Below are 13,658 nucleotides of genomic sequence, written 5' to 3'. Positions count from 1 at the left end.
CACTAGAAATTATATATTCTTTTATGAACTTATGATATATATATATATTTTTTTCTTCTTTTTCTTTTTACTTATCAAAAGGGTAGGCATTACCAAAATAATAATAATAATAATAATAATAATAATAATAATAATAATAATAATAATAATAATAATAATAAATATTTAACTTGAAAATAAATAGTGAACATCAACAGCAGCATGTTTTTTACTGTAGTTAAATACTTTGTGCTAAATACAAACAATGACCTTAAGTTAATATGGGCAAGTAGCCAACAAGCAATACAATATGACCAGCAGAGTGCTATCACCATTGGTATGCAATTCACCACTCCATCGAAAACTCCCTCACTACTCCCGCTTGGATTCCCCAGCCTGTCACATTAAGCTATTAAACCCGTATCTTCACACTTGATATGTTAAACAACCCATATCTTTTAAGCAGAGAATAACATCATCTCTAATCTGGTCAATGATCACGCGGAGTTAAAACAACTTGTTTAAATCCCTCAATTCCCCACTTTAAGCTGAAATCAGTAATGAAATCACATTTCAAGACTCTGTTCAGTAGAAAAAAAATAAAAAGCTCTTGCCTTTCTGCTGGCAATTTTGCTTAAACAAACACCGAAAAGTTTAACACTTTCCAACAGGGCATAGAGACTTCGCCGTTCTAAGTATGATACGCAAGGAATGCAAACTTTGCCGTTCTACATATGATATGCAGCGCATGGAAACTTTATAAATTACGCAACTTATAATGGTCGTTCTACATGTTATGATATTCAGGTTTTCGTTATTCTACAAAATATCAAGGTAACACCTGAAACCAAACGCTAGAATATCAAGAAATAGTTGCAAAATATAGACTTCACATAGTATTGCAGAATAAGCAACCAATGAAGATATATTTTTACAACCCAAACTTCAAGGCATTACACAAATAGCGTTCTTATCGACCACAACTCCACAGATGGATGGATATACGTTTGCTAGTTGATTCAGGAAGATGTATTACGGTTTCTTCTAAGAAGAAATTTACAGCAGCAACCAAATGAAATATGCCGTCGGCCTCTATAGAATCTTTACTTTACCTGTTACAGAAGAAGGAATCAATAACCTAGCAATAAGAGGCGAGATAGCTCCATCTAAATTTTCTAAGACTAACATTCTTTTGATAAGATATTAGAAAATTTTGTCGCAATACCATCCTGCCTAGCCACTTTTCTAACAAAATCCCACAAATTTACATATACTCAATCACATTTTTACAAGAATTATAAAAGAAATAAAAAAAGGTTTCTTGCATATTTAAATGACTGCAAACAAAGTCATTCAACATATAATTCACTGTAAGACTAAGAAAAAGTGAAGAGCTAGTATATTTATCATCAGCAACTAAAAGTAGAAAAACTATGATCCAAAGTTAATGCACGAAATTATCTCAACACACTGAAGATTCAACCAACAAAAACTTAGAAAAGATTGTACAGAGAATATGCATAACATCATAGCTAATGAGAGCAAACAAACATACCGCTTGACATTTTGTGAGAACAGATCATTCCTCAAGCATAGCACGCCCTAAATTAGTGGCAAGAGCCAGCCTGACAGAGCTCAGGGCCTGTGGCGGCAGCCCTACCTCAACAAAATCAGGCCGCAGCTTTGCCATAGACAATTCTTGCAATTTATTCAATAGCAGATTAGTCTGAGATACATTTAGCAGAGGACGCTCCAGCCAGTTGAGCAACTTCAACTATAAAGAAAACCAATTAACATTGTGGTCACATTAATCAAACATATGATCAACACTAAAACAAGATAATAATGACTATTCACTTACTGAATCAAACAAAAGAGGCAGCCAAAATCGTTGAGGCGTAGAAGGATTTTTCATAAGCTGGGTATCAGAGCAAAAAATAAACCATAATTGTTATTATGTTAGTAAAATGAAGTGTAAATCTATCAAATAAAATATGTAACAGCATACCGATATAAGAGCTTCACTAGCTTTTCGGGCAGCATCAGTAAAAGTGCCATCTTGGACCTGCTGCAAAGATCTTTTGAAGTCCCGATACCTATGCAGCACCAATTATCTAATTACCAGAACAAGAAGTGGAGCGCCAAGAGAAAGAGAAAAAGAAGAATAAAACCGAAGATAAAATCAATAACATACTTGTGAAGGAACTCAAGACCGCCTGCAGTTCTAGATTCGGAGCCCAATAATTCAATTAATCCTTCCCATTGCTGCAGGTATAGTACAGATCATCGGTTTGATTAACTATGTTGCAAAAACCAATAATTCAATTAATCCTTCCCATACACACACGTACCTCAAAACTCTCATCGGAGATTGACTTCCCAACAAAGTCGAACAACTTTTGAGCAATTTGATTGAGATGTACTTCATCCTGAGCTTGTTGTAACCAAAAGACTCCAGCTCCTTTCCTGCCATGCTTCCAGTGATGCACTCCAGCAATCTGTTATTAGTAGCAATTATTTAATAATATATATACAGAGTTTACAAAAATTATAAGAAACCGACAACCCACAAACAAATTACCTTCATAGCATTGGAGCTCACATTATCAAGGTCATACATACGACATATCTCAATGTTCTTGAGAAGAACTTGACTATGATATACAGGCTGCTTGTACAACAAGATTTCCAACAAGCCAACTCCATGTTTCATACAAGATATTAGATAGATTGGAGCAATCTGCAAATAAAATTGATGGTACAATATGAAAAAAGGCGCAACTAACATGATCAAATAGCCTAAGAAGAATATGCACTCACTTGCCAAGTTAAGGCATGAGAAGATAACACTTGAGCATAAACAAGTCGATGTGATTCCTCAATGCTTATTCCTCCTAAATTATCACGTTCTTCTTTTATAAGAATTTCTGCCTCAATACTCCCCGCTGTTACCAACTCTGTAGCATGTGCAATCATCCTACCACCAAAAGTTGTAAACACTGAAGTTATGAATAAGACATATACACGATAAAAATAAAAAAAAAATAAAAAAACTATCCTACCAGGGACCAAATGATCTTGAGCACTCAGCCAATACAACCTGTAAAAAGAGTAGAGTTATAAGATGTTACACTTGTGACAAATTGGTGAAGTGAAATGTTTATAGTCACTCATTAGTCATTACCTCTGTGTTTTCTCCCAGAATACCAATTAGCAGTCTCATTAGCTTATGGGGATTAGTCGTAGGTTTTAACTGGATGCATTTTTGAGCTAAGGCATTCATGCTTTCAAATCCCTGAACATATAAAAGCATATTGATGGCATAAATCATTAATTTAAATCATGGGTTATTCAAGTTCATCAAACATGTGATAGAAGAATAAAACCACTGACCGAAGTGAAGGGTCTGATGTATAGAAAGTGGGCAATATATAGCTCTACCCAATGATAAGTGGCACTAGAGAGAATACTGGGGTTTCCCAACAAGATTTGAAGCAAACTCTTTAAATTTACTTTAGTTTGATGGTGATTGCATTGAAGCCAGAATGCACTGCAGTCCAGCTTGGTTATTTGTACTCGCCATTTCTCCCATGCCTAGGTAGTAACATGCGTGTTTACTAAAATTTCCATTTAGAATGCTATATTAGAGTAATTTATATATGCTGCTTACCCTCATAAAATCAGACTTGTTATAATAGCATTCACCTAACTTCCCATCTGGTAAATCCGCACGGATGCGTGGCATTTTTGAGACTAAAACTGCAACTGCTTCTACAAGTCCGTTCTCTGTCTGGAACAGCAATTGCATTGTTATTCTCTATACTGAGCTGCATATAACTCTGAAATCAGTACTTGAAAACAAACCTCACGAGTCCCTAGTTGATTAAGCTGATAAGATCCATGTAAACGCAATAGCTTAACCTGCAATTGCCATTATGAATTGTAAAATAATATCATCAATATGGATACATTTTACATTCACAATACGATTTGTGCTTCATGTGATTATGTCTACATGCTTACCACAATGTCTAGCCAGCCAACTGCAAGTGCTGAAGAAATTGCTTGCCAATATGCAGGCTCATTTTCAACTGCCTGAGGAGAAAAGTCGAATTTTCAGAAATGTGGGTATGTGTATGTATATATATATATATATATATATATATATCAAGGTTGTAAATATCGCTTTTTGGTATCGTCTCGGTCGACCACCGATAAGCGATATATCGGGGATATATCGGAGACATATCGGATTTATCGGGAATATATCATCTCGGTCGACCACCGATAAGCGATATATCGGCCGAGATAACTGAGATTTACAACCATGATATATATATATATATATATATATATATGGGAAAAGTGAATATAAGGCTGTCCGGCACCTAAGCTTAGGTGTGGAACCCCTCACATACAAATTTTTTAATATTTCTTGATTAATGAATAAATGTTTGGGCCCCCATGAATTTTATAGATTAAAAAAACAATATGCGAGTGTTCCACATCTAAGCTTAGGTACCTAACAGCCTTATATTCCCATCCCCATATATATATATATATATATATATTTATATGGGAAAAGGGAATATAAGGCTGTCCGGCACCTAAGCTTAGGTGTGGAACCCCTCACATACTAATATTTTATTATTTCTTGTTTAATGAATAAATGCATGGGCCCCGTGATTTTTATGGATTAAAAAAACAATATGTGAGTGTTCCACACCTAAGCTAAGATACCCGACAGCCTTATATTCCCATCCCCCCTATATATATATATAAATGTATATTACTTTGTACAAATCTAAACACATTAAACTATACACAAAGGTAAAACCATATGTCATCAAATTCAAACCTGTATATTGAGAAGGTCTGCTTGAAACTCCGCCAGTCTTAAATGAACACTTGGCATTTGTCCCGAGAATAGACTATCATAATTCTGAGAGAAGTATAATCCTTAAAATCATCAATGATTCAATATACCAAACTTACCTCAAGAAAACAATAAAAATGTAAAAAGTAACTACGACTACTCCCGTAAAATAAGAATTAAGTCATTATCCTTACGGATAACCAATCAACAAGCTGTTCAAGGATCCAAGGCTGAGATTGTTTATCAGCATAAAATATTTGCAGCAACTCCCATGCAGCTTTCAAAGCGCTTGGCTCCTCAACATTCTGTTTTTCAAGTTTTTATAACAAAACGAGCAGATTAACTCACGAGGTTAGATAAAGCAATCACAAGAAACCACAATGGAAAAAAAAAACTGAACAATACAAATAAATACCTGTAATACTGTCTTTGGATCTTCAATTAACGATGTAGTACTAGATTTCCTGTTCCCTAAAAGAGAATTTATTTCTTTGCTATACTCGAGAACATACTTTGACCTGATCCCATCAAGTGTAACAACGCTAAGTAAGAAATGACTTCCAGGAAAACCATACAAATTGATATTGGACTAGAATTGCATGTTCTGTACAATCATACACTCGTAAACTCAAAACTAAACCAAGTTTTCTTATAACTTATATTATATATCCAATTTGTTAACTTTAACATGACCAGACAACTAGATGTCACTTGAATTGTATTCTATTGTTTAATTTCAACTTTACCATATGAAAAATAACATGAGGCTGCTCTTGCATATCATAACTAAAACAAAGTCACATAATACTGTTACCGTGCGATAAATATCGAAAGTCAACTACAATGGGTTCAGGAACTATGTTCTTATACATAATACTGTATACTATACACTACCAAATACCAATAAAAGAGAAAACTAACAAATAACATTTCTACAATATGCCCTCTAACGATACTGAACAAAACCAGCAGATACCCCTAGCCTGACATACAGATATTTTCTTTTGAACTTATATGAATTATTTGTATGAGCTTGTTAGTGTTAACTCTTGAATATTGTAAAGAGCAAAAACTAAACGTTAGTTTAACAAATTTATTTTACTACTAACCCGAGTGATAGGATTCATACGCTTCAAAAATTGCCTTGAAGGCTGCAACTTTTTTTTGATAAATAGTGCATACTGCATAATATTAAAATAAAATAAGCAATCCCCTCTTTCACATACGTACAGTTTGCATCACCAACACCAGAATACTAGCTATCGATTGCACCACCAGACAACATACTATGAGAACCACCACCAAAGATGCTTGAATCAGAAGGCTGTGGTGCCTGAGCATCAACACAATGATGTTTGTCATCAAAACCCTCATATATCCACATTCCGACTTTCATCCTCATCACCGACAACATTATCTTTTCCATCTTCGTCGTCGCTGCCACTACCGTCAGTGAGACTATTGTTACTGTTAGTGGCGCTACTAAGAAAAACTAACAGTAGTGCCAATGAAGACCACAATGTGGAAGGGAATATTGTTCACATGGAGGATAATGACCAGAATGTAGATATTGAGGGGGGGTTTAGATTATGAACAGCAGAACAGTATAATGTTGAAGCTAGTACACTTCATCCTTAAGCGCATCTCTAGTAGTAGTTCTCGTAGTCTGGTGTTTGGTGGTGTTTCTGGTAGGCAGTAGACATGAAGAAGGTGATCCGTTAGTTTATTTTGATATCATCATACTATTATATATTATCAATCGAAAAACTTTGTAAACTTTGAGGCTCTTTTGAAGTGTAGAGAAGTTTATGAATCCTATCACACTCGGATTAGTAGGGAAGGTATTTGTTACAGTGACATTTAGCTCTCGTCGTTGGCAAAACTAAAGTGTTAACACTAACAAACTCACACCCAAATCTTCCCCAACTATTTTAAATAAGCTAATAAGAAATTGTTTGTATCTCGGTTAGGGTATGTGAATACCTAATATCTCTAAAGGGCATGCTGAAGAAATGTTATGCTTACACAAAATGCTAATACATTTATAGGATATATACATACACCAATAGATGCATAAAAAAGCCAAATTTAAGTAACAAGAATTAATTTGATAAAAATTTTTTACCACTCTCCGTCATAGGGAACGGAATGTCGTAAATCGGATAACGCCGCCATGGCATTCTTCTTGTTCTGCAAATGCGCAAACGGAGAAACCGATCCATAAACAATCTTACGCCACCACCGTGCACTATCCTCGCCATTATTTTTATTATAATCTTCTTCACCTGTTAGTTTCAACTCAACTACTTTTCCGCCAACTTCAACTTCTTCTTCATCAGTATTATTATCATTATTATCATTATTCGGGTTTTCTGGTGAGCGGAAGAGAGAAAGTCGGAGGGAGTTACCGTGGGACCATGAGATGGAGATGCGAGGGGGGGTTGTGAAGCCGTGGTGGAGAGTGTAGAGTGTAGGAGTGGTGTCTGTGTTTGGGGAATAAGGAATGATTTCAGCGGCGGAGGAATCGCCGGTGGGCGGTGTTGGAAGGCCGGGCATTTTTTTGCCTTTGTTGTGATTTTAGGGCTTTTTCAAGGGTTTTTGAGTTTTCACTGATTAAGGTGGACTATAGAGTACTAGACTAACGTGCGCGGTGAAAACTCATAATTTTACTCTTGAGTTTGAGTTGTGATCAAATAATTTTCCAACTTTTAAAATTATGGAAAGAAACTACTTTTTTTTTTAAGAGTAAAAACATACGATGGCTTTATAAAGATTTCTGTTTTGAGTCAAATCCCATCTATACTCCCTTATAAAACAAATTGGCTTTAAGGGAGTAAGAACCTGAAATGTCCAATCTACCCTCTAACTTATTACATGTATACTTCCATTAAGAACTGTTACGAACTGCTTAGTCAAATATGTCCTGGCTAATACTGGAAAAAACTCTCTAGAACTACTTATTTCCACAATTGTATATTCAAAAATATCTAGAATGTCTAAAAGTAACTTTGCTTTTCTCGGTAAGATACCAATGGATATAAAGAGGCTGTCAATAGATATACAGAAATGAAAGCGAGGTTCCATGATGATGCAACTAAACTAGAATAAGATTATCGATAGTTGGTTGATTATTTAGCTTTGTATATAATAACTTACAATTCATTTTTTTTTTTTTTTAAATACGGGTAGACAAGTTTGTTTACATGTTGATAAATAAAGAAAAGTGGGTGATTTTTGATTGTTGTGTTTACATATTGATATTGATAACCCATCTTATTCGTCGTCACCATCACCCGTTGCCTCTACCGTCACACCACTATCATCATCGCCGCCGCATCGCGCGGACATTCATCTAGTTTTAGTAATTGATGAGTAACATGAGTTTTTAACGAGATTTATACAATCATATGAAATTGAAACTGATAAATTGTTAAATTACTTAACAATTATTTTATAACACCTTTTCTATTCATGTCATGGTAGTGATCAAAGAAATAGAGTTGTAGTTTCTACACGCATAAAAGCTTAACAAAACTTGTTGATTTGTTTGGACTTATCTATAAACTCTTATAAAACATATCTATAAACCCTTATAAAACATATTGACTTATTCTATTTTAGGAAATTCAGCATTTTTTTATACCCAAAATACCCTTATTTCTTAATCTTAATTCTTCTATACACCTAATCTATACTTTTATATTATTTAATAAATAAAACAACCTTCTCTTTAGAAGTTATGGAGGAATTATTTGAAATACCATTAAAGATTAAATTACAATATCAGTTATTTATCAAAAATATCTCCATTAATCTTTTATCAATTATCTTTACACCACTTATCTACACCACTCGACGCCACCTCCACCACCAACAGTGACCCCACTACCACATCGTCGCCGCCACAATACCGCCGCATTACGCGGGTACCGTGCTAGTATGATTTAACTGATATTGTTATGATTGGGTAAACATTAAATTGCTACAACTTTTATTCGAGTATAACTTTAGTTTATATTATTATTATTATCATTGATGATTATTGCTAAGCAAAAAATAATAATTTAAAAGTATGTCTAAAACTCATTCATTTGACCTTTCATAGTTATATACCATTTCAATTTTCAAATCTAAATAGAAATTGTGTCTAAAGATCATAGATGCATCCATTATTTAACTCGCTATACAAAACTCATATTTTTAAACAGTTATCTACAAGTGAATAACCTTCAATCCATTGCTATTTAGAACTTTACAGACATCAAACACATGCTATAGAAGAACCTTCAAAATATTCAAATCAAGTGAGCACTATATCAATATACCTTACTGAGCACTACTTTGTTTCTTGAATCTAAGATTCGATACACTCCTTGATCATCTCCTTAATCTTTTTCTTCATGATCTTGTCTTTAACACCCGTAAGCATGCCACGATAAAACATTTCTAACCTTAGAAGCTTACCTTGATCACATGATTCCAACATATTCTCCCACTCTCTACCAAAATCAAACGAGCCCGACTTCTGCAGAGAAACTGGTATATCATTCTCCTCTTCAAAAGGCTTCCCAAATATCGAACCATGAAGAATGCTAGCATAACGTTCCATTATAGCTAGTTTCTTTTCAATTTCTGTGATATCTTTGGAGCTCTTGTCATCATCATCTATTATCGCAGTTCTCTTGATAATACTAATAGATTGTGGTTCCATTTTCACAAAATCCTCATGTAGGGGTGGCCATAACACAAGATCTGGGTCAAAAAAGTCATTCACTTGACCATTTCCAAGAACCCCACTTCTTCCTCTCCCCCACGACCAAAGCTTATATCCGTTGTCTGTAACAAGAACAGTATGGGCTGCACCACAAGCTACTTGTATAGGGTCGGAAAACTTTGACCCGTGTTGTTCCTTGCATTGGATCAAACGTGGGATAAGAGCATCACCACCTTCACTTTCTGTAAAACTGGCTTCATTACAAAGGCCCAGCCCGTTTTCCATTCCCCATGACCAAACATCCCCAACTGATGAAACCACACTCGTGTGAAACAAACCACAGTCAACCGAGACTAACCATACATTAAGAGGTAACGATTTAACAGTTTTAGGTTGTGACATATTTTTGGTGGTTCCCAGACCTAGCTGCCCATTTTCGCCTAGTCCAAAAGTCCAGCAGACACATTTCAAAGAATCAAGGTCTTCTTTTTTATACGCGAGTATAGAAGTGTGGAATGCCCCACATGCTACTTCATATGCTACCCAAGGAGACTCGGAGTCAAATGTTTCAATTATTTGAGGAGTTGTCCGAATCTCTGTATCTCCTAGGCCTAACTGCCCATGATTGTTATTGCCCCACGAGTAGCATACAAGATCACCGCCTTTATGTGTTTCGCCTGTGCTTACTAATGCAACAATGTGCTCGCTTCCACATGCTACTTTGACCACAGTTTGCCCATGGAAGTTCCACACGGGCGTTGGAATGTATGTGGGTAGAAGTGAGAATTCTTCACCTTCTTTTGGGGCATCTTGTGGGGGACAGTTGCCCCATATCCAGAGAGACCCGATATCATCTATTGCGAGTGACATCATACCTCCAGCCTTAACAGAAGATATCTAGAAGTAAAAACTACTGTAATTAGTGATAAACATTTTTAAACATTGAAATTATATGCAGAAAGTACTTTAATTTGACACCTTAAGTGCTGTATCACTCTTTCTTAACGAGCCATCTGTAGCACTTAGCCCATGGAACCCCTTAACCAGAGATGGAACCAAAGAATTCTCTCCGTTGACCCCAAGTTGACCATCTATTTTCTGTCAAGGATGTAAATTATCCACACAAGTATCTTTTGATTTTTTTCGAAAACGTAATTGCCATATGATCTATTCCAACTTCCCTTCTTAGAACTGAAGCATGATTAATAAACATGAAAAATTAACCGAGTGGATACAAGTATTTTGACCCCAGCTCCAAACTAAACCATCATCTGAAACAAAATTAGTGCAAGTTAAAGGTAAGTCATGCAGTCCATTCAAACAAAGTTGGTTTTGCCAATCTGTTATTTCAGATAACATTTTGCTAAAAATATATAATCGGAACATCTATATCTATATGTATATAGATGTGCATGCATATAGACTTGTCATCTGGTACAATATAATAAAAGTTTACCAGAAAGAGCAAGACTATGATAAGCACCAGCTGAAACTCCAACGAACTTGACCCGTTCTGTGAAACTAGACTCAACTTTGACAGGAAAAAGCCGATCAAGCTCAGAACCAGTACCTAGCCGGCCAAAAGTTCCTCTACCCCATGAATAAACACTCCCATCACCTTCAAACAGAACATCAAAATCAATCAATACATTTACTATATAAGCTCAAATTTTTGTCATGAAAACAGATTCAACTTGATATGTGATATTTCATCACCGGTGAGAGCAAGCGTGTGAGCTTCCCCAGCAGCTACTGAAATTACTTTCCTGCCGGAATTATTAATATTTGTTCCGGTTTCTGACATGATCTCCAGCTAGTATATGTATGACTTTCTTGTGTTGATTATAAGAAAAGATGGTGGAATTAAAAATACAGTTTCTAAAACTCTAAAAGCAACAGTCTTATATATATCTGAAGGATTGGTACAATTTGTTATCAAATTTGCAACCACTACTAATCGAATAATACGTGATTACCTGCTTAATGTTGAGCAAATTACTGGTCATTATTAAACTCTAGCAAAAAACAAAAACAACTGTCAAATCTACTTTTACTAAACAGTATTTGTGATTAACAATTTTCCATAGTTTATAGTCTTATAGACACCCCTTTTTTTTAACATGTACTATATATTTTGAACAAATTTGTAGTTTTGATATTTATTACTCTACTTACTTCATTGTAATACAGTAGTTTACTAATTATTTAAAATTGGTTTAGGTACTAATTACATTTGCCATAGATAATGATGGTTTAACCACTAATTACATTTGTCATATTTGTAAGTTCCCCTCTCAATTATATATTACCAGAACATTCATTTTTGAAGTATAAATCATTTTCACAATATTAATAAAACAATGACTGGCTTTTCAATTTAATATAGCACTAGATCTCACTAGCCCGTTCTTTATTTTGCTAATTAATTGTTGAATGTATAAATAATATATGTATGTATTAAGTAAATGGGGTAACAAGTATGTTGTTAGAAGCACCGTACCTTCATGATTTTGTGAGGGGGGAAAGATTTGTATTTATATATATGTGATTTTCATGAGGGGAGTTTGTGAGGGGGAAACATGTTTCTTCCCTACTGCTAGAAGCATATTGGTTTTTCTCTTAAATAAAAAATAGGTAATTGACATTTATTTTTGTTTATTAAGTAAAAAATAAAATAAAATTTGACTAAATGCATTAAGGTTTTAATTATTAAGTATATGATGAATAGATATGTCGGTAAATGTTTTCAAACTTTTTCCGTGTTTAAAATATTTGATGAATAGATATGTCGGTAAATGTTTCCCAACTTTTTCACGATCACCCCAATATATATCTAAAAAGTTTTAACCTGAAAATTTTCTATAAAGAAAATCAAAATATCGTAGTAATAAGTCGTCTGTTGATCGCTAGATATGAGCCGCAGCCCACATGTGTCATCAAGGATTAACTTAAATACATATAATTAATAAACAGATTAAATACAACAATTCTAAATGAAACACTTCTTGAAAAGTATTGATAACAAATCTCTAAGTAAAGTAGTTATCGATTACAAATTCCATATCTCTTTCATGTTGACTAACAATTTAAATGGGGTTCTCTCTGACACTTTTTATCATACCAAGCTAGTAAAGTTCAAATCAAATAGTTAACATCTTTAACTTTATAACATGGATAAAGGGTTCAATTGTTATTCCTTAAAAGGTTACATGTCATTTTTTACTTTAGATATAACCTGAAAACATGATCTCTATCTTAGGTATAGGTACGGTTATTCACATCTTAATATGCACCTTATATATATCATCGTGAATAATATTGAGATTCATAATCCATGAATGACAGTATTAAGTGTTACTTCTGACTTATTTAAGCTTTCTTATCATGAACAATTTTTTTTAGTCACACATGTGGTCCTTTTTATTATAAAGTGTTTCGACCAATTCTAATCCAAGACAACTATATATGTAAGTTCAAGTTTGAACAAAAAGATTATATGAAAATCCAAGTGTGAAATTGATCGAAACCAGATACATGTATATGTAATCTCTTATATAAATAAAATAAGATTGTTTCTAGAAACTTTTTACCTATGTGGCATGCCATTATTTTTTTCTAAACTATTTTTAAAAATATATGATGTCATAATAGATTTTCTTTTATTTTAAAAACTATTTTTTATATTAGGCAATATGCCATTTTTTTATATTATTTTTTTAACCTTAATTATTTTTAATTAATATGAAAGATAATATCCTAACTCTTTAACTTTAGTTTCATATTTACCATTGGTTTATGATAGTTACTTTTTAATTTTTCATCACCCTAATCGGTTTTTATGTATTAATGCATCTTTACAAGTATGTTGCTATCTCCGTATCAAATTATAATGTATTGACAACAAATTAAATACATATTTCTATATATTTTTTTGTTTTAAATTTTTAATTAAGCGTCCCGAGTTGAACCCGGGTTGATTAGCTAGTGTACTAATAAAAGACAAATTTGGAAACAAGAATTTGCAACTCTTTGTGATAATTAGACCCGTGCAAGCAGAGCTTCCCCTAACCCGGCCGTACCCATTCTATA

The 13,658-nt window shown here is 34.0% G+C and overlaps 2 protein-coding genes across 2 annotated transcripts; both read right to left on the bottom strand.

The window, feature by feature from the left end:
* Positions 1–719: 719 nt before the first annotated feature.
* LOC122585591 (nuclear pore complex protein NUP85) lies at positions 720–7,456 on the bottom strand. The gene is made up of 18 exons (XM_043757715.1): positions 6,981–7,456; positions 5,271–5,373; positions 5,050–5,160; positions 4,838–4,921; positions 4,003–4,074; positions 3,844–3,900; positions 3,650–3,769; positions 3,373–3,573; positions 3,164–3,274; positions 3,042–3,079; positions 2,800–2,956; positions 2,561–2,719; positions 2,331–2,477; positions 2,174–2,244; positions 1,988–2,075; positions 1,841–1,897; positions 1,535–1,753; positions 720–1,091 (listed from the first exon to the last, which is right to left on the bottom strand). Exons 1-17 carry the CDS (start codon positions 7,409–7,411, stop codon positions 1,559–1,561), a joined length of 2,202 nt encoding a protein of 733 aa, XP_043613650.1. The 5' UTR covers positions 7,412–7,456; the 3' UTR covers positions 720–1,091; positions 1,535–1,558.
* Positions 7,457–9,068: 1,612 nt separating this feature from the next.
* On the bottom strand, positions 9,069–11,412 carry LOC122585193 (ultraviolet-B receptor UVR8). The gene is made up of 5 exons (XM_043757305.1): positions 11,286–11,412; positions 11,026–11,187; positions 10,805–10,840; positions 10,548–10,660; positions 9,069–10,466 (listed from the first exon to the last, which is right to left on the bottom strand). Exons 1-5 carry the CDS (start codon positions 11,371–11,373, stop codon positions 9,210–9,212), a joined length of 1,656 nt encoding a protein of 551 aa, XP_043613240.1. The 5' UTR covers positions 11,374–11,412; the 3' UTR covers positions 9,069–9,209.
* Between the last annotated feature and the right edge of the window lie 2,246 nt (positions 11,413–13,658).

The sequence above is a fragment of the Erigeron canadensis genome, chromosome 1 (genome assembly GCF_010389155.1).
Source record: "Erigeron canadensis isolate Cc75 chromosome 1, C_canadensis_v1, whole genome shotgun sequence".
NCBI classification, from domain to species: domain Eukaryota; kingdom Viridiplantae; phylum Streptophyta; class Magnoliopsida; order Asterales; family Asteraceae; genus Erigeron; species Erigeron canadensis.
This window is presented reverse-complemented; position numbering and strand designations above follow the sequence as displayed.

Excerpts from the sequence above, each read along its gene's own strand:
- LOC122585591 (XM_043757715.1), bottom strand. The coding sequence starts at position 7,411 with ATGCCCGGCCTTCCAACACCGCCCACCGGCGATTCCTCCGCCGCTGAA. Across the intron at positions 5,374-6,980 it reads GTTCCCTATGACGGAGAGTG|GTCAAAGTATGTTCTCGAGT; the intron begins GTAAAAAATTTT and ends TGATGGGATCAG. Across the intron at positions 5,161-5,270 it reads ATCCAAAGACAGTATTACAG|AATGTTGAGGAGCCAAGCGC; the intron begins GTATTTATTTGT and ends CTTGAAAAACAG.
- LOC122585193 (XM_043757305.1), bottom strand. The coding sequence starts at position 11,373 with ATGTCAGAAACCGGAACAAATATTAATAATTCCGGCAGGAAAGTAATT. Across the intron at positions 10,841-11,025 it reads TCATAGTCTTGCTCTTTCTG|ATGATGGTTTAGTTTGGAGC; the intron begins GTAAACTTTTAT and ends ATTTTGTTTCAG. Across the intron at positions 10,467-10,547 it reads AGAGTGATACAGCACTTAAG|ATATCTTCTGTTAAGGCTGG; the intron begins GTGTCAAATTAA and ends TTTTACTTCTAG.